Raw genomic sequence first — 21825 nt, 5'->3', positions numbered from 1 at the left:
GCATCTGACGAAGTACAATATCCATTCATGATAAAAACCCTCAACAAAAAAACAGGTTTTGAGGGAACATACCTCAACAAAGGCCATAATAAAGGCTGAACATCACACTTAATGGGGAAAAAAACGAGAGTGTTTCCCCTAAGGTCAGGAACAAGACAAGGATGTCTACACTCACCACTTCTATTCAACATAGTACTGGAAGACCTAGCCACAGCAATCAGACAATAAAAAGAAATAAAAGGCATCCAAATCGGTAAGGAAGAAGTAAAACTTGCACTATTACAGATGACATGATACTGTGTATAGAAACCTTAAAGGCTCCACCAAAAACTACTAGAACTGATAAATGAATTCAATAAAGTCACAGGATACAAAGTCACTAATACAGAAATCTGTTTTATTTCTGTACACTAATAATGAAGCAGCAGAAAGAGAAATTAAGAAAACAATCCATTTACAACTGCACCGAAAGCAACAAAATACCTACAAATAAACTTAACCACAGAGGTAAAAAACCTATACTCTGAAAACTATAAAACATTAATGAAAGAAATTGAAGATGACACAAAGAAATGGAAAGACACATGCTCATGGATTGGAAGAACAAATATGTTAAAACATCTAAACTACCCAAAGCAATCTACAGATTTAATGCGGTCCCCACCAAAATACCAACAGTATTTTTCACAGAACTAGAACAATCCTAAAATGTATACGGAACCACAAAAGACCCCAAATAGCCAAAGCAATCTTGAAAAAGAAAAGTAAAATTCCAGATTTCAAGATATACTACAGAAAGTTGCAGTAATCAAAAAAGTATGGCACTGACACATAAACAGACACAGATCAATAGAGTAGAATAGAAAACCCAGAAATAAACCCACAATTATATGGTCAATTAATCTTCAACAAAGGAGGAAAAACTATACAATGGGGAAAAAAAATGGTGTTGGGAAACACCAGCTCCAAAAAAATGGAGCTGGATCACTTTCTTACACCATACACAAAATAAGGTCAAAATTAGACTAAAGACAGAAATGTGAGACCTGAAACCATAAAAATCCTAGAAGACAGCACAAGTAGTCATTTCTCCAACATCACCCATAGCAACATTTTCTAGATATAGCTCCTAAGGAAAGGAAAATAAAAGCAAAAATAAACTATTGGGACACATCAAAACAAAAAGCTTCTGCACAGCAGAGGAAACAAAACAAAACAAAAAAAAAAAAAAAAAAAACAACCTAAACTAAAAGACAAACTACCGATTGGGAGGAGATATTTCCAAATGTCATGTCTGATAAAGGGTTAGTATCCAAAATATAAAAAGAACATAAACAACTCAACACCAGAAACACAAATCATCCAATTTAAAAATGGACAGAAGGCATGAACAGACATTTCTCCAAAGAAGACATAGAGATGGACAAAAGACACATGAAAAGATGTCAACACTGGTGCATCTAGGTGGCTCAGTTGGTTAAGCGTCCGACTCTTGATTTTGGCTCAGGTCATGATCTCATGGTTCATGATTTCGAGTTCTGCACTGGGCTCTGTGCTGACAGTGCACAGCCTGCTTGGGATTCTCTCTTTCCCTTTCTCTGTTCCTCCCCAACTTGTATGCTCTCTCTCTCTTTCTCTGTCTCTCCCAAAATAAATAAACTCAAAAACAAAACAAAAAAAGATGTTCAACATTGATGCAAACCAAAACTACAATGAGGTTATTACCTCACACCTTTCAGAATGGCTAAAATAAGAGGGCACTTGTTGGGATGAGCACTGGGTGTTGTATGGAAGCCAATTTGACAAGAAATTACATTAAATAAATAAATAAATTTCTTAAAAAAAAAAGAATGGCTAAAATGAAAAACACAAACTGGTGCACCTGGCTGGCTCAGTCAGTTAAGCATCTGACTCTTGGTTTCAGCTCAGGTCAAGAACTTGAAGTTTCGTGAGTTTGGGCCCTGTGTTGGGGTCTGTGCTGGCAGCATGGAGCTTGCTTGGGATTCTCTCTCTCCCCCTCCCTCACTCGTGTCTGTTTCTCTCAAAATAAATAAACTTTAAAAAAAAAAACCACAAGAGGGGTGCCTGGGTGGCTCAGTTGGTTGAGCATCTGACTTCGGCTCAGGTCATGATCTCATGGTTCGTGAGTTTGAGCCCCGTGTCAGGCTCTGTGCTGACAGCTCAGAGCCTGGAGCCTGCTTCAGATTCTGCATACCTCCCCCACTCTCCGCCCCACCCGCTTGTGCTCTGTCACTGTCTTTCAAAAATGAATAAACATAAAAAAAATAAAAATAAAAATAAAAAACCCACAAGAAATAACAAGTGTTGGTGAGGATGTGGAGAAAAAGGAATCCTCTTGCACTGTTGGTGGGAATACAAACTGGTGCAGCCACTGTGGAAAAGTTTGTTGGTTCCTCCAAAAGTTAAAAAAAGAACTACCCTATGATCCAGTAATCACATTATTGGGTATTTACCCCCAAAATACAAAAACACAAATTCAAAGGGATACAATGCACCCCTCTGTTTACTGCAGCATTATTTACAATAGCCAAATTATGGAAGAAGTCCAAATGTCCACTGATAGATGAATGGAGAAAGAAAATGTGGTATAATATAATGTATAATGGAATAGTATTCAGCCATAAAAAGAATGAAATCATGCCATTTGCAAAAACATGGATGGAGCTAGAGAGTATAATGCTAAGAAAAGTAAGAAAGACAAATACCATATGAGTTCACTTATATGTAGAATTTAAAAAACAAAAACAAATGAGCAAAGAAAAAAGAGACAGACAAACCAAGAAACAGACTGGTAACTATAGAAAACAAACAGATGGTTACCAGAGGGAAGGTGGGTGGGGGGAAGGGTAAAATAGGTGATTAAGAGAACACTTATCATGATGAGCACTGAGTAACGTATAGAATTATTGAACCACTATATGGTACACCTGAAACTAATATAACAATCTATAGACTGTTAACTATAGAATTAAAACCTTAAAAAAGAAGAATGCCATATATCCTATTCTACCCATGTCAAAAGAACACACTCTTCCAAAACAAACAAACACACACACACACACACACAAACAAAAAATACAACATCCTACCGGAGCACTAATTTACGAAACTTATACCGAGAAAGCCAGTGCTAATTATATGCATCTTTACTAGACTCAACAGTGTTTTCATTCTGTCCCTGCAAAGTTACAAATACATTTTACTATGCTTCCAGACATTAGCTAAAAAGTTTACACTCAAGTATACACAAGATATCTTATACTTAGAATCATGTGTCTAAAGGTTATTTTCTCATTTCAAGCAAGATCTGCTTGTAAGTATCATTTCAGTATGCTACCATCTGCCTAATGAGGACACCAACTTTCTTTCAAAGATTTTATTGAGCATATTACAGGAACTATTTACAAACAGCCTGTTTCTCTTAGAGGCTGTAAAATAAGATAATTAAGTCTAATAATGTCTAATGTAAAATCTAGCTATCCTGGTAGCAGGCTTCCACTGATAAACAAAGATCAAAATTTTATTTTATATTTTTATATACTACAATCTGTCCAAGAGAAACTGTAAAACTAAAAATTCAAGCACTAACAAAAGTGCAAAAACGTGATAAAAATTGTCTGACAAAAATGTTAAAGCATCTTGAAATCCCAGGAGTTTTGGTTCCTCAGTATGACAAGAGTAAAGAGGTGCTCATTCTGTGCACAGTTCTCTATTAGTTGTGAAAGAGATACATTAATGACTAAAATAATCTTGCTAAATTGAATGGATGAAAAGATAGCTAAATGGAAAATCTAATAACCTGAAGATGTCGAGTATTACTCCTCTTCTATAAACAAGGAAACTGAAGTTCTGAAATGTGAAACAATTTGCCCATAGTCACAAAGCAATTAGGTAGCATTAAGTACAAACTTAGTTCTGACTCTGAAGTCCAGTAATTTCTACTTCTTTCAAGTTAGAATTTAAAAATTCTGTGACATAAAAAGCTAACATAGACTCTGTCAACTAAACACTAACATGTAAGTCACCTAGCCTAAATTAAAAGATTTGTTAAAATAGAAAACAAAATTCTACCTGAGATTTTTAATAAAAAAGACCACAAGAAGTAAAATTTATATTCCAGTACAGCAGTCAGACTATGGGTGAAATTCCTTCCTTTACTCTGAATCTCTTTTTGTAAATAAACTTTACTGGGACACAGTCATGCCCATTCATTTACATACTGTCTATGGCTGCTTTCTGCTACAAGGGCAGAGCTGTGTAGTTGAGACAATGACCACATGGCCCACCAAGCCTCAAATATTTATTACCTGGCCTCTTTACAGTAAACTTTGCATCTCCTGCTCTGGGGAGTACCTGATCAAAAAATAAGAAGTAAAATATCTATTAAGTTCCCAAGCCAAATAGTTTTTCCCTATGAAGAATCATCAATAGTTTCCTTAAAGATCTATTTTTATTTATTAATGTTGTAATCTTGCCACAAAGAGAACTACATTAAAAAATACAGTCTCATGTAACAAACAGTAAAGTTACTACGTGGAGACCATGCTATATTTTTGATGGCCTTAATCTGCAAACTGTTTAAAACCCTGTTAGGTTTATATACTATTATCTACTAACTCTTCTTTTTTCCTGTGTACCAAAAGTACCCATTTAGACAGGAGAGAGGGTTAAACTGAGAATTATCTCACAAGAGGAATCCCTATCCTCTCCTTACACAATTTTATGTTTTTCATATAGTATATAAGAAACCAAATCAATAGATGTGATCTTATACCAACTGCTTTCATAAAGACTGGTAACATAATTGGCCATTTGATTATTTTACTTCACTAGGGAAAGCTACCACACCTCAACTGACCTACTGGTTTTGCTAAAGACTAACAATGTTAAACATTAATATAGTTTATGGCCAATGCTTATACAAAGTGAGAGTGTTTAAATGTTTTCTCTTGGTAGAAGGCTCTGGCAACACGAGTTGCTTTTTTTTTTTTTTTTTTTTTTTTGGAGTTTGTTTATTTATTTATTTATTTATTTATTTATTTATATGAAATTTATTGTCAAATTGGTTTCCGAGTTGCTTTTTATTCTTACTTTAAGCAGAAAGAATGAAAACAATGAATGAACCAAAAATTCAAACATTAAAAATCATCACTCCTTCAATAATAAAATAACACCACTAAATACTTACAAAATACAAAGCTTTCAAAATACTGAATACGTTGTGTCCGTTCTACTAAGAGAAAGTAAGCACTTCTACCAAGCAATAAGAAAAAGTCATTAAAAGGCTGAATAAAATCTGAAACATTCAGTGATAAACAAATGCATTGAAAGCTAACAACCTGAAACAATATTCCTAGAGACTACATGATCATCAAGATCTATAAATACATTCAATGTATTCCAATGCACTAGGTACTGAAATAGCCAACACTATATATAGCACTTATTATTGTCAGACAATGTTCTAAGAGCTTTATATAAATTATTTAATCCGTATTATGTACTATTACTGCCCCCACTTTATAGATGAAGAAGCCCACAGAAATAGAGGTTAAGTAACACGTCCAAGGTTAAGTCAGCATTTGAACTCAATCAGTTTGGTTCCACAGGATAACTCCTAACCATTACATCATAGTTCCTCCTATACAAGATTTCACAGAAAAAAAAAAAAAAAAAAAGTAATATTTAATAGAAATAGCCCACAAAACTGGTGCTTTCAATACTTAAACATCTTACAATGTTTTTTATAATGTTGTTAGAGAAGAAAACTCTAAAAGTAATGGCCATCTCCTTTAACAAACACCTTGATTATACATAGTACTTACAATAACAATGCAAGATAACATATATAATAAGATAATCTTTGTTAAGAACCGATATTAAAATTTGTGATTGAAAATATAAGATATCTCAAAATCAGGGGCAGACACAATGGAAGAGTCCTTCGACCTGAACTTCCAACCCTGTTTCTCTTATGAGCAGAACACAGGAAAATAAGCCAACATCTTCTAAAACTCATCTTCAAATAAGCCAACATCTTCAAACTCAGTTGCTAAGGAAAAGTGAATCAGCTTCTTTTGTTTTGGGAGGGAAGGCTAAAATATTTTTTTTTGAAATTTAAACAAAAGCCATGGTAGGTTTTATTTCAAGTTAATATATTTGCTTATCTTCATAGAGTACCAAGGAGTATTTGGAATAATAACAGTATTCATCAATTATAACCATCTACATAATTACATATCATAATTATTTGTACAAAATAGGCCAGATACTGTAAGGTGAGTGTGAGCCTACACATGCAAGCACACAAATACACAATCTACAGATCTCTAAGACATCACCAAGTCTCATAGGATTAATAAAAAGTAAATCATATTGCTCTACTTTTGAATTTCACATAGAAAAGGGTATCTAGGGAAGATGCTGCTCCTAAAGGGGCTTGTCTCAGTAAGGAACAAAAACACTAATTTGCTTTCTCTCTGTGGCACTTTACAGGTTGTCATGAATTTTCAAGCCTCCTGACATTATTCCAATGCTCTACATTACAACATTTATCCTAAAATTCTATTATTTGAAACTGTGTATCTAGTTTGATTAAGGGCCAGTCCTCTCTGGAAATATCAAAGGATAAGAAGTTCTTTCAGGCAGAGAAAATAACACAGTAAAGATAGCTAAGTCAGTGAAGGTGGGAGACTGGAACATAGAACATAAAACACACGGTAAGAAAATACAGGAGATGACTGGTGAACCAAGGCAGACAGCAGACTGTGAGACTTTACATGACAAGTTAAGGAGCTCAGACCTCTGTCTTTTAAACAACAGGACACCAGTGCCAAGTTTTAAGCAGGAGCACACCATTGTCAGAACTTCATTTTTAAAAGATTACACAACATTCATGAAGATGGATTTTAAAAGGGCAAGTCTGGAAGGGAGGAAGTGACCATACAGATGGAACAGAAAAACCTAGACTCAAGAAATACCTGTTAATAAAGTCAGTAGAAGGAAAGACAAAGCTGAGAAAACAGTCCAAATCATTCCCAGATTGTTAGCTTGGACAGCTGGATATATGAGAAAGTAAGGGGTATAAGCAGGAACTTAGAGATTAAGTGTCAAGCACAGAGGAGCCATTAAGACTAGGGATACACTGCGGGAGTGACCAGCACACTGATGGTAGTTAAACCCGTAAGAAAAATGTAATTGCCCAGAATGGCAGAAGAGAGAATCTAGCTCTCAATCTTCATTTTTTAATTTGAGTATAGTTGACACACAAGGTTACATTAGTTTCAGGTTGTACAACGCAGTGATTCAACAACTCTATTTGTTACACTATACTCAGCACAACTGTAGCTACCATCTATCACTGTACAATGCTATGACAAAACCACTGACCATATATTCCCTATGCTATACCTTTTATTCCTGTGACTTACTCTTTCCCTAACTGGAAGCCTACATCTCCTTCTCCCCTTCACCCATTTATTTTGCCTGGCCCTCCATCCCCTTTTTTTCTGGCAACCAGTTTGTTTTCTGTATTGATAGGTCTGATTCTGCTTTTCGTTCATTTATTTGCTTGTTTTGTTTTTGTGGATTCCACATGTAAGTGAAATCATATGGATCCTCAAAAAATTAAAAATAGAAATACCATATAATCCAATAATGCCTACCGGGTATTTACACAAAGAAAATTAAAACACTAAACTGAAAAGATGTATGTATCCTTATGTTTATTGAATCATTATTTACAATAGCCAAGATAAAGGAAGCAACCCAAGTGTCTATCAATAGATGAATGGATAAAGAAGATGTAGCATGTACACACAATGGAGTATCATACAGCCACAAAAAAAGGATGAGATCTTGCCATCTGAGACAACATGGATAGACCTAGAAGTTATTATGCTAAGTGAAGTCAGAGAGAGAATGAGCTACACTCATTTTCAAGGGGCAGATTTACTGTAAGGACTAGAAAGTGGGTTGGATTTGGTGAAATAAAGGTCAATAATAGCCCTGTCAGAGAAGAGACTATGTCAAATTGCAGGGGGCTGAGGAAAAAATAAGAAGTAGTAGTTTAGGTCAGTTCTTAAAATGCTAAGCTGTGAGGAAAAAGGGAAGAGAGCCATGATAAAGACAAGTTTCTTTTTTATAACAGTAGGGCCTTATACATGTTTAAAATGAAAAAATGAAGCTAGGAGAATGGAATAGGTTGAAGACTTAAGAAAATGAGAACAAAACTGATAGAGGATAATTCTGGAAGAGATGGAAGGAAATGGTAATGTGAATAGTAAGACAGGAGGCCAGACTGTCTTTGAAAAGGAGGCAGGATGAAACTGGAGGAATGTAAGGTTAGATAGAAATGTGCCAGAAGAATAAGGGAGTGGTGTGGGATGAGGCGATGTCAAGAGAATTCACAGCTACACATACTGCATCACTTTCAGAGATAAAGTAGGAGATGAGATCAGTGTCTGAATGTAAGTGGGAGATAAACTAAGGAGAATGGTGAATCTTTAGGATAATTACAAAATGAATAGGAAAGGGAGGCTTACCAAAGGCAAAGAAAAGAGTTGAGAAAAAGTAATGAGAGATGTATGGATTAGACACAATGAAAAAAATTAATATGAAATCATATACAACTAGTAAACGCAAATTAAAACAGGTAAATATTTTTACTCTAAATAGTCAAAATGACAATAGCCTTAATGATGGCAGGTACTACTTCTAAGCAACTCAGTATAAAGTGGAAGATATGAGGACATATACAGATGATTTCAATACACTATGGTTGAGTACAGGGATAAAGATAATATGCCTACAGTTCAACTACAGAAAGAGCCAGTGGGAGTGAGGAAGAAGATAAGTGTTCAGGGCTGTATCTCTAACACCTAAAATAATGCCTGTTATACGGTAGCTGTTCAGTAAAATTTTGTTAAATTAATGAATGGTAAAATGTGCATCATACAGGAAACAATTTTATGCAATGGAAAATGATACAGAATAAAAAGGACTTAGGTCTGGAGCTTCTTTCCAAGAAACTTCAATTTCTTCATCTGTAAAACAGGGAAACAAACTCCCTTTCAGAAATGAGAAGTAAATAAGACAACCAGTAAGTTACATAAAAGAACCTAAGTGAAAACTCTAAAGGGAGGACTGCACTCTGATTATAACACCAATACTTCGGGGCGCCTGGGTGGCTCAGTCGGTTACGCGTCCAACTTCGGCTCAGGTCATGAGTTCGAGCCCTGCGTCAGGCTCTGTGCTGGCAGCTCAGAGCCTGGAGCCTGTTTCAGATTCTGTGTCTCCCTCTCTCTCTGACCCTCCCCCATTCATGCTCTGTCTCTCTCTGTCTCAAAAATAAATAAACATTAAAAAAAAAAAATTAAAAAAAAAAAAAAACACCAATACTTCAATGACCAAGTTAGTTTTGCTAATCTGGTTTCTGACATAGGATCCTTTCTGAAGCAGCACACAGGGTTGAAGAAGACAACATTCCAAGATGGGCGTCAAAAATCCTATGTTATCTACTACCATACAATGCTAAATGACAAAAGAAAGAGAAACTTTACATGTCATGAGGACCATATTCTTAGTATGTACAGAAAATGAAACCAGAGGTAGATACATCAAAGCTGCAAAATAATTTGTTTTTTTCTTTTTTGTTTCTCTCCAAACATTAGTTTTGATCATATAACTTAAATACATTTTAAATACTAGACCTAATTAACACATCAAGCAACCTACAAAATACAGTAATATCATGGTAATTGATTATAGACTCTAAACTCATCTGTTAAGAATTAACAGCCTAATCATAGTACTTTGATCATTTAATATTTTCTAGGTCCTGTTTACATGCTTTCATATATTATTAAATCTTTAATTCACAAAACAAATCTATCAGGTTAAGTAGTAAGATTATCCTCATTTTGCTAATGAGGAAACAAGGACACAGAGTGGTTAAATAACTTGCTGAAAGTGACATAAACAGAAAGTGGCAGAGCTTAGTCTGGTTCCAGCAGGTCTTCTGGAATGGATTGGCTATAGGTGTCACCGTCAGGGTATCAACTTTTAGAGGCAACTATCACTTCTCATTTAAAAGTCCCATCTCTGAGATCAGATACCTTCACACATTCTGTCACTATAACTGTCATTACAAGCTGCAGTGACAGTTTCTAATTCACCATGTGGTTAGAGAGGTCTTCCCTAGCATGCAATCATTTACCTATTTCTATACACATTGGGATGCTGGACTGCAGACACAGAGAACTAAAAAGAGCTGATGATCCTTGCACTCAAATGAACTGCTATACATGTAACTCAAAACACAGGAAGTTTCATACTAAAGGAGAATCTAGAAAACGGATCACATGTACCTACACTTATCATAAATATTCAAAGACCTCATACATAAACATAAAAATGTCTTATATTTACGTTAGTAAATGTTTTAAAAATTTCCTTCAACTACAAGATATAAGTGCTCATGACAAAGTAAACATATGCCAAAGTTCTCATGAAGCCACATAAGTTAAAAAAAAAAAATTAGCACTCCCCACTCCCATCCTGGCCAATATCAAATGCTTCACAAAGTCTCTAACTCTTCTATTAGTGCTCACAGAATATGCATACTTTAACATACATCTCTAAAAGGAATACAAACATGAAGAAATCCCTTGTAATTTTTATCCTACCTAATATTACTTGATTTCAGATGCTCCTCTGATTTCAAGTTTCCGGTCCTCATCTGGGACTTAAATGAAACGTTTTCTCCCACAATGACTATCTGCAAGAACATCCAATTTCTTAAGGTAGAATGGTTTAAGACATTCTAGACAGAGGAGAGGAGGAAAATATGAGTTAACCCACAACAACAGAGAACTCCTTTGAAAAAAAATTATTTTCTCTTTATTTGAAATGATTTAATGTAAAGGCAAATGAAAAATACCAAAGCTTTTATCTTTCTATATAAGTTTCTTAGAATACACATTTTAAAATTGTTTTGTATATTTCTAACATTTTAGTTTTAGATCTAAATGTTATTTAATCTCCCTCTCTCTCTGAAACCTGAGTGATCTCTATTAGGACAAACAAATACCAGTTACCCAGCAGGGTTTTTGTAGTTCCAAGGTGAGAGTGCCCTGTAGAACACAAGAGCAGATGGTTGGTCCAAACCAGACTGCTTACCAAAGGAAAAACATGTAAAGCAATTAAACCACAATTACAGGTGGTATGAACGTTTAGATTCTAAGATCAGCTAAAAATGGCAGGTTTTTAGATCTTTATTAACTCACTGAACAAAGATTTAGTCATGTTCATGTACTAGATACAGTGTGAATAACTGGGTATACAATGATGAACAAAACAGATATGGTCCCTGCCATGGATTTAAAATTTAATGTGGAGACAGACCCACAAGGAAGGAGGAGGCAACAAAGGGTAGTGGTTAATAGCATGGGTGTGTCACATTGTCTGCATTTAACTGCAGGCTGGGAGTAAGTCAAGCCACAGGAAAAACAGCAAAATTCCTTAAGGACATCAATTTAACTCAAAGATTTGAACAAAGCAATTTAAGTAAATATTACTGGCTACTGATAATTGCTTACATTTACAATTACTGTGTGGCAGATTCTGTGCTCAGTGTTCCATAGGCATGATCTCAAAGAATGGGAGTATAATGGAATAGTCAGGTGTCTTGTATTCACAACTGTGTTCAAAGCAAGCTCTGCCACCAACTAGCTGTGTAACCTTGGGAAATTCACTTCTCTATGCCCCAGTTTTGTTAGAAGTAAGGAGATAATAAATGTACCTACCTTACTGAGATGTTTTGAGGATTAAATGAGATAATAGAAATAAAGCAGTTAGGCCTGCTATTTCGTAAGCCCTCAAAAAATATTACCTATTATGGTCATTATTATTATCATTATAGTTATTATTAGCCCTCCCAACAATCCTAAGATAGAAGTGCCATTATTCTCATTCTATAAATTAGGAATTTGAAGCTAAGAGCTCACAAACTAATCAATTCTAGAATAGAAGACAAAGTTATTAATAATATTTTAACAATAAAACACCAGTCTTAAGAGAAATTTCAAACATGCAGGAAGTCTATGTGGACCTTGTCTCCTTACTTCCAAAGCATGTATTTAATTTCTGATGACTTTAGTGGTACTTTAGTGGAAAACCCTGAGAAAATACCCCATGCTAAAACCCAAGCTCCTTAGCATAGCATGTGAGGTCCCAGAGCTCTCCATTTTATACTTTATGACCTAATAAAACTAAAATTACTTTTAGTTCATAGCTATTGTGCTCCTCAGTATCTTTATTCATGCTCTTTCACTCAACCTGGAATGCCCTCCTTCTTCCCTCCTTGTCTGGTTAAACCCCCTTTTTTTTTTTTAATTTTTTAAAATGTTTTTATTTATTTTTCAGAGAGAGAGAGAGAGAGAGAGAGAGAGAACGAGCAGGGGAGGGACACACACACACACACACACACACACACACTCCAAAGCAGGCTCTAGGGTCTGAGTTGTCAGCACAGAGTCCCACACAGGCTTGAACTCGTGAACCACAATATCATGACCTGAGCCAAAGTCGGATGCTTAACCGACTGAGCCACCCAGTTGTCCCCACTCCTCTCGTTTAAGACTCAGCAACTTCTATAGGAGGGCTTTGGCTTGGCCATGCACCCCCAGTACATCTTAATGCCCACTTCTTTCTCAGCATTCGTAGCACTGTGACGAAGTATTTCTTCAACTACAGACTGTTCTGTGCAACTCTGTATATCTGGTTCCTAACAATGCCTGCCAAACTAAAGTGTATCAAATAAATTTATGTTAATTTGGGCTAAAATATTCTCTCGAAAAGGCCAAGACTCTAAAAATTCAAAGTTTCTCAAAACTAACAGTAGTCTCAAAAGTCTCCCAGGAAAAGAGTTTGAAAGATTTTTTATCTGATAACCACGAATAACATACTTCCAAGTTCAGAAAAATCTACCATTTTACATAGTCAATTAGAGAAGTTCATGGTCATTTACTTGGCTGTCTGAAATTCAGATTGTTTTCCACACACTGGGATCTATAAAGTACATACAATACACTAATATTTCTACAGAAATACAAAATCCGAAACCTCAATAGAACATGGATAAATCCAACAACCCAAATGAGTTAAATTTAGATTAAGCCATTAGCAACTGGAAGACTATTTCCCCTCATCTCAACTTTTACATTAGATGAAGTATGCCATAACAATGGTTTTCAACTCTACTGGACAATGCGTTTGGAGGGATAAAAAAAAAAAAATGCATTCTATGTAACAACTCTGTACCTTCTGGAAATAAAATAGAAGATAATATTAAACTATATAATACATTAGAAATGAAAACTAAATGCCTTTTAAGTAAAAAAAAAAAAAGGAAAAAACAATTTTTAATAAAATTAGCACCTGAATATGTAAATGAGCAGGTAAGACTATCTTTGAAGTTATTATGAAGTAAATGCTTGCACATACTTTTGATGGTAAGAGAAGGTTAAGAGAATTCCAAACAAAGGCAGAACAATGAGAGCCAAAATATGATTAGACACTAGAATTAAAACAAGTATCAATGTAATAATAGAGTAGATTTACTGGAAATGGCAATAAGAGAAAAAAATGACATGGGGCAACATAACAAGACAAAATACAAAGAGGTGATTTGAAGAAAACAAGTATGTAACTATACCCTTTGATAGGTGACATGGAACAAAAACTAGATTTGAAAAAAAGAGCAAACAGCCTTTATATAATGTAAAACACCATATAAATTAAGGTTAAACAAAAATAAAGTACTACTTCCCAATGTGGAGTAGGGAAATAATATGTGAAATGGACAACGGACAAGTTAATTAACTCAAATAGCTAGCAAAAAGATACAGTCTGATTTAATTAAATAAAAGAATCTATAAATAATTTTTTTCACTTTTTATGTTTTTTATTTTTATTTATTTTTTAATATATGAAATTTATTGTCAAATTGGTTTCCATACAGCACCCAATGCTCATCCCAAAAGGTGCCCTCCTCAATACCCATCACCCACCCTCCCCTCCCTCCCATCCCCCATCAGCCCTCAGTTTGTTCTCAGTTTTTAAGAGTCTCTTATGCTTTGGCTCTCTCACACTCTAACCTCTTTTTTTTTTTTTTTTTTTTTTTTAAAGAATCTATAAATGATTATAGTACATATAGTATTCTCTACTTCTTGGTGGTCTCTGAAATTAAAAATATAAGATATACAAAAATCAAATCTGGGGGCGCCTGGGTGGCGCAGTCGGTTGGGCGTCCGACTTCAGCCGGGTCACGGTCTCGCGGTCCGTGAGTTCGAGCCCCGCGTCGGGCTCTGTGCTGACGGCTCGGAGCCTGGAGCCTGTTTCCGATTCTGTGTCTCCCTCTCTCTCTGCCCCTCCCCCGTTCATGCTCTGTCTCTCTCTGTCCCAAAAATAAATGAATAAACGTTGAAAAAAAAAATTTAAAAAAAAAAAAAAATCAAATCTGATTTTTCTACCAAAAAGCCATTATTTACTTCATATCTCCAGACATCAGTTTCACCTAGTCAGGTTCCTTCTTTATTATTTTCCTATCTGACTGAAGAAAGGGGTGGTATATTAAAATCAAATAATTTAACAAATAATAATTTAATAAATTAACAGGCCACAGAGCGCCTATGGATGATTGTTATGTTAATATTAATGGCTCCCAATGAATCACACACCACTTGGCAACTGCACCTTATTAATTCCCTTCACACACTGATCCTGGACTGGCCATGTGACTTACTTTGGCCCATTGTATTTTACCAAATATGATACAAACAGGCTTGATAAACACCTGTGTGTTTGAGCCTGCCCTTTTGCTAACACCACCACTATGTTATGAAGTTAAGGATGACAGACCACTTGGAAAAAAGAAACCCAGTTTTCCTACCTATCACAGCCATCTCAGGTGAGGGTCCAGACATATGAGTGAGGTTGTCTTGGACCATTCAGGTCAGGCTGAGCCACAGCTGACTGAGTCATCCAACTTCATCTAGATGGTCTGAGACATGGGAAACCTTTGGAGATTTTGAGCAAAGAGGTGAAATGATCTAATCTAGATTTTAACAGGTTCCACCTGGCTGCTATATTGAGAATTAACTGACTTGAAGTAGTTGGCAGTAGTGAAGATGGTTGTGATCAGACTCTGACCAGCAACAGCATTTGCTGAATGAAAAACACAAGAGAAAGAATTAAAAGAAATAATTCATGGTTTTCAGCCTAAGTAGCTTGAATTATGGATCTGCCATTTGCTAACAAGAGGAAGATGATACAAGTAGGTATAGGAGGAAAGAAGAGTCCATTTTGGGACAACAGTGCCTCCCACATAGTATTATATAGATAAGCTCTTGCTATTGTTTTTGATAACAATGGTAACTCTGAGATGATTATTATACACCAAGACAATGAACTGGTAGGTAGGTAGAGTCTGGGGTTTAAAGAAAAGGTTTGGACTACAGATATTCATTTGGGAGTCACCAGCATATAGGCATACTTCCATTTTATTGTGTTTTGCTTTACTGTACTTCACTGTGTTTTTTACAAATAGAAGGTTTGTGACAACCCAGCATCAACCAAGTCTACTGACACCATTTTTCCAACAGCATTTGCTCCCTTTGTGTCTCTGTGTCACATTTTGGTAATTCTCACAGTATTTCAAAACTTTTTCAATATTATTATACTTGTTATGATGATCTGTGATTAGTGATCTTAGATGTTATTATTGTAATTGTTTTGGGGCACCACAAACCATACCCATATAAGACAATGAACTTAATAAATGTGTTCTGACGGCTTCATCAACTGGCCATTCCCCCATTTCTCTCTCTCTCTCTCTTTTGGCTTTCCTATTCTCTGAGACACAATACTGAAACTAGGCCAATTAATACCCTACAATGTCATCTAAGCGTTCAAATGAAAAGGAAGAGTTGCACATCTCTCACTTTAAATCAAAAGCTAAAAATGATTAAGCTGAGTGAGGATGGCATGCTGAAAGCCAAGACAGGCCAAAAGCTTGTACACACACACACACACACACACACACACACACACACAGTTCTTGAAGGAAATTACAAGCGCTACTCCATTTGTAACACACAAATGATAAAGCAAAAGAGCCTTATTGTTGATGTGAGAAAGTCTGAGTGGTCTAAATATATCAAAGCAGCCACAACCTTCCCTTAGGCCAAAGCCTAAACCAGAGCAAGGCCCTAACTCTCTTCAATTCTGTGCAGGCTGAGAGGTGAGGAAGCTGCAGAAGCAAAGTTGAAAACTTAGCAGAGTTTGGTTCATGAGGTTTAAGGAAAGAAGCCATCTCCATAACATAAAAGTGCAAGGTGAAGCAGCAGGTGCTGATACAGAAGCTGCAGCAAGTGATCCAGAAGATCTAGCTAAGATAATTCATGAAGATGACTACACTAAGGAAGACTTTCTATGTAGACAAAAGAGCCTTATGTTGGAAAAAGATGCCATCTAGGACTTTCATAGCTAGAGAGGAGAAGTCAATGCCAGGTTTCAAAACTTCAGAAGACAGGCTGACTCTCTTGTTAGGGGCTAATGCAGCTGGTGCCTTGAAGTTGAAACCAATGCTCATTGACCATTCCAAAAATCCTAGGGCCCTTAAGAACTATGCCAAATCTACTCTGCCTGTGTGCTCTATAAATGGAACAACAAAGCCTGGCTGACAGCATATCTGTTTATAACATGATTTACTGAATATTGAATTAAGTTTATTCATTTTTTTTTGAGAGAATGAATGAATGAATTAATGAATGAATATTTCAAGCGGGCTCCACAATGTCAGCACAGTGCCCAACACGGGGCTTGGTCTCACGAACCATGAGATCATGACGTAAGCCAAAAGTAAGGGTCAGACATTTAACCGACTGAGCCACCCCGGCATCCCTACTGAATATTTTAAACCCACTGTTGAGACCTATTGCTCAGAAAGAAAGAAGCCACTCAGAAAGAAAGATTCCTTTCAAAATATTACTGCTCACTGGCAACACACCTGGTCACTGAAGAACTCTGGTGGAGATGGACAACAAGATTAATATTACTTTCATGCCTACTAACACAACATCTGTTCTGTAGCCCATGGATCAAAAAGTAATTTGGATTTAAGACTTTTTACTTGAAAAATGTATTTCATAAAACTATAGCTACCATTTATGGACTCCTCTGACGATCTGGGCAAAGTCAACTGAAAACGTTTTGGAAAAGATTCCCCATCCTAGATGCCATTAAGAGCATTCAAGAGTCACATGAGGAGGTCAAAATATCAACGTTAAAAGGAGTCTGGAAGACGCTGATTACAACCCTCATAGATGACTTTGAGGGGTTCAAGACCTTAGTTGAATAAATAACTGCAGATGTGGTGGAAAGAGCTAGAACACGAGATTTAAAAGTGGAGCCTGAAAATGGGACTGAATTGCTGCAAATCTCATGACAAAACTTGAATGGATGAGGAGCTGATTCTTACGGATGAGTGAAGAAAGTGATTTCTTGAGATGGAATCTACTCCTGGTGAAGATGCTGGGAAAACTGTTGAAATGACAACAAGGGATTTAGAATATTATACAAACATAGTTGCTAAAGCAGCAGCAAGGTTTGAAAGGACAGACTCCAATTTTGAAAGAAGTTCTACTGTGGGTAAAATGCCATCAAACAGCATCACATGATACAGAGAAATCATTTGTGAAAGGAAGGGTTAATCAATGTGGCAAATTTCATGGTCTTATTTTAAAAAACTGCCAACCCCAACCTTCAGCAACCACCACCATGTCAGCCAGCAGCTGCCAATATCAAGGCAAGATATCTACAAGATATTCTACCAGCAAAAAAATTACAACTCACTTGAAGTTCAGATCATTTTTTAGCAATAAAATATTTTCCAACTAAAGTGTGTACATTGGTTTTTTAGACAAAATGCTATTGTACACTTAATAAACTATAGTATAGTGTATATATAACTTTTATATGCCTGGAAAACCAAAAAAATTCATTTGACTTACTTTACTGCAATATTCAATCTACTGTGGTGGTCTGGAACTGAACCTACAATATCTCCAAGGTATGATATTGTATGAGAAGGGAACAGAGCAGTAAATAGACTGAGAACTAATAGCCAGAGAGTTAGGAGGAAAATCTGTTTAAGATTTTATTTCTAAGTAATCTCTATACCCCATGTGGAGCTCAAACTTACAACCCTAACATCAAGAGGTGCATGCTCTACTGAGTCAGCCAGGTGCCCCAGGAGGAAAATTTGTTGAACATGGTGTCCGAGAAGCCAAATGAAGAAAGAGCTTCAAGAAGGGGCACAGAATCAATAAGTGTTGCTGATGCATCAAGTACAACGAGGCCTGAGAGCTGACTATTGGACTTAGCAATGTGGAAGCCACTGAGGGTCTTGTTAAGAATGATTTTGGTGGAGAAGTAGAGGCATAAGCCTATGGTTTGACTTCAATAGAAAATAGGAAAGGAACTGAGACTAAAACTGAGTTTAGACATCTTTATAAAGAGAATACAGGCAGAACTGGAGGGAGACATGAGGGTCAAAAGAGTTCTGAAGATGGGATACATAACCGGCTTTTAATGGGACAGAATGGGATAAACAACATGGGAAGGACTCAAGGGAGAAAATAAAAGGATGAAAACAGTTTCATAAATGTCATAGGGGTCTGTTTAAATACTGTACATGTTTAAAAGGGAAAAAAAAAGTCCTTGAATAAAAAAAGAATAAAACATAAAGTGAATATATAAAGAAGGAAAGTCAACTAATAATTGAGGACCTACAAAATGGCAAGTAAATCACATAAACCATTCCCACTTTTTCATAGCAACCTAAAGTAACTACTATTTTTCCAATGTATAAATAAGGCTCAGAGTTAGGAAACTTGCCCAAGATCACAAAGATAAGTATGTGCTATGACTAGGATTCAAATCCAGGTATATCAGAATTCCAGAGTCTAAACTTCTTCTATTCGTTATTCCATGATTCATGACAGATTTCAATTTTCAACAATTCACAAATTCAAAGCTAAATTGTGAATATTTTATTGTTTATGATTTATTCTGAGTTTCCCTTTTTAACAACATAATTCCCATCCATATCTTTTTTCCCTTAAACCTAAAAGACTTATCCAGGAAATGTTCCCGGTTTTATCCTCTCGTATAGTTTCTATTCCAGGAGGTCTCTCTAGATGTTCTCTCCACTCTCTCTTTTTCATCATAGGAAAATAAAAACCTCAATTTTTAGAGAATTCTGATTAGTAAGACAACTTCCAGATAAACAGGTTTACTATATTTTCTTGCATGAATTATACACGAGAAATGAATGCACACAGACTTCAGTGGCAACCGGAGAATGTTCCTGGGAGTGAGCCTAAGTCATCACTGCTAACAATATTCCTTATGCTTAGGGTCAAAGCTACTCATAGAACAAGTTTCTGAATATATGATTGAAAAAGAAGGGGAGGGGACAACTTCATGGACAAATCTTCGGTCCGTACAATTTAGATAATATCAAACATAAAGTAAGATCAAACAAATTTTATTATACTCTCCTATCCTGCTCCTCTAAAATATAAAAATCAAGGATATGTCCTGGCCTCTCTATTATTCCTACATTACTCAAAATCTAGGTTTTTGTTTTTTTTTTTTATTGTTTTTTTTTTTTTTTTAACGTTTATTTATTTTTGGGACAGAGAGAGACAGAGCATGAACGGGGGAGGGGCAGAGAGAGAGGGAGACACAGAATCGGAAACAGGCTCCAGGCTCCCAGCCATCAGCCCAGAGCCCGACGCGGGGCTCGAACTCACGGACCGCGAGATCGTGACCTGGCTGAAGTCGGACGCTTAACCGACTGCGCCACCCAGGCGCCCCTCAAAATCTAGTTTTTAAGTTCTTTGCTAAACAAGTTGCTAAATGTACAGTAACATTTACAGCTTGATAATATATATATATATATATTTTTTAATGTTTATTTATTTTTGAGACAGAGAGAGACAGAGCATGAACGGGGGAGGGTCAGAGAGAGAGAGAGAGAGAGAGGGAGACACAGAATCTGAAACAGCCTCCGGGCTCTGAGCTGTCAGCACAGAGCCCGACGCGGGGCTTGAACTCACGGACTGCGAGATCATGACCTGAGCCAAAGTCAGCCGCCCAACCGACTGAGCCACCCAGGCGCTCCTTCAACTTGATAATATATTAACAAAATCAGTTCACTGGACAACAGACCCCAAGAAATTAAGAGTTTATATCAAATCCGGCTCATATAAATTATATAAAAAATATTTGAATGACAGAATATTTTTCAAATTTGATTGAAGTTATAAACCCACAGATCTAAGAAGCTCAACAAACCTTAAGCATTTAAACACAAAAGAAGACCATACAAAAGCACTGTAATCAAATGGCTGAAATTCAATGATAAAGAGAAAATTTTCAGAGCAGGCAGAGAAAAAAATACATCATTTAAGGAGGAATAAGGATAAGATAATGCCCAAATTCTTATCAGAAAAAAATTTAAGCCAGAAGATAATAGAATAACATCTTCAAAATATTGGGGAGGGGGGGTGGAGAAGGCCTGTCAAACCTGTAACTATCTATCTAGCACAAATATCCTTTGAAACTAAGGGTGAAATGATGTCATTTTCACAAACACAAAAGCCGAGGAAACTTGATGTCAGCAAATCAATTCTGTATGGAATATTAAAAAGGAAGTTCTTGAAGCTGGAAAAAAAAGACAAAGGTAATACACAGAAACCTGGAACTACACAAAGAGATGAGGAATGCCAGAAAAGAAAAAAATTTAAATAAATACAAAATAAATTTTTTCTCCTTGTTTTTAAATTTCCTTAAAGGTTGACTAACCTTTAAACAAAAATAACATGTGGTCTAGGGTTTAAAACAAATAAAAGGGAAAAAAAGGAGGGGGATGGCACTTAACTGGTTCAGAACATGCAACTCTTGATCTTGGGGTCATGAGTTTGAGTCCCACATCGGGTGTAGAGATTACTAAAAAAGTAAACTTCACAACAAAATAAAACACAGAAAGTGTTCGACATTAACAGTATAAACAAAAGGAAAGGAAAATGAAATTATACTGCTTAAAATTTTACATTAAATATAAAGTAGTACAATATAAAAAAGCATAACGTAAATCCCAATGCAACACAAAAGGGGGAGGATACCCAATAAACCAACAAAAGAGATAAAATAGAAACAGAAATAAAGAAAAATAGATAAATCTACAATTATTTGGAGCTTTCAAAACTTCTCTCAGTAACTGATAGAACAATAGGCAGAAAACTAGTAAAATTAAACCAATACTATCAACTAAACAGATCTAATTGGCATTTATGAAACATTCTACCCAACAGAAGAATACATGTTCTTTCAAGTGCACATGGAACATTCACCAAGATGGACCATATGCGAACCACAAAATAAGTCTTCAAAAATTAGAATCACGTAACTATAAGTCAATATAGAAAGAGAGCTGGAAAAATCCTCAAGTTTGGAAATGAAATAATACATTTAAAAAAAATTTTTTAATGTTTATTTACTTTTGAGAGACACAGAGACAGAGCACGAGTGGGGGGAGAGCAGAGAGAGACACACACACAGAATTAGAAGCAGGATCCAGACTCCGAGCTGTCAGCACAGAGCCCTATGTGGGGCTCGAACTCATGAACCGTGAGATCATGACCTGAGCCGAAGTTGGACGCTCAACCGACTGAGCCA

At 36.0% G+C, this 21825-nt stretch overlaps 1 protein-coding gene across 19 annotated transcripts in view; it reads right to left on the bottom strand.

Moving 5' to 3' along the window:
• Window positions 1-21825, bottom strand: part of SMG7 (SMG7 nonsense mediated mRNA decay factor) — a 96303-nt gene that overhangs the window by 43884 nt on the left and 30594 nt on the right. For 9 of the 19 annotated variants that reach the window (XM_045452629.1, XM_045452630.1, XM_045452639.1 and 6 more), the window contains exon 2: window positions 10707-10843. The exons of the other annotated variants lie outside the window; for them this stretch is intronic. In XM_045452629.1, coding sequence (XP_045308585.1) covers window positions 10707-10810 — 104 coding nt within the window. In that variant the 5' untranslated portion in view covers window positions 10811-10843. The remainder of the gene's footprint in view (window positions 1-10706; window positions 10844-21825) is intronic. 19 annotated transcript variants of the gene reach the window in all.

The sequence above is a fragment of the Leopardus geoffroyi genome, chromosome C3 (genome assembly GCF_018350155.1).
Source record: "Leopardus geoffroyi isolate Oge1 chromosome C3, O.geoffroyi_Oge1_pat1.0, whole genome shotgun sequence".
Lineage (NCBI taxonomy): Eukaryota > Metazoa > Chordata > Mammalia > Carnivora > Felidae > Leopardus > Leopardus geoffroyi.
This window is presented reverse-complemented; position numbering and strand designations above follow the sequence as displayed.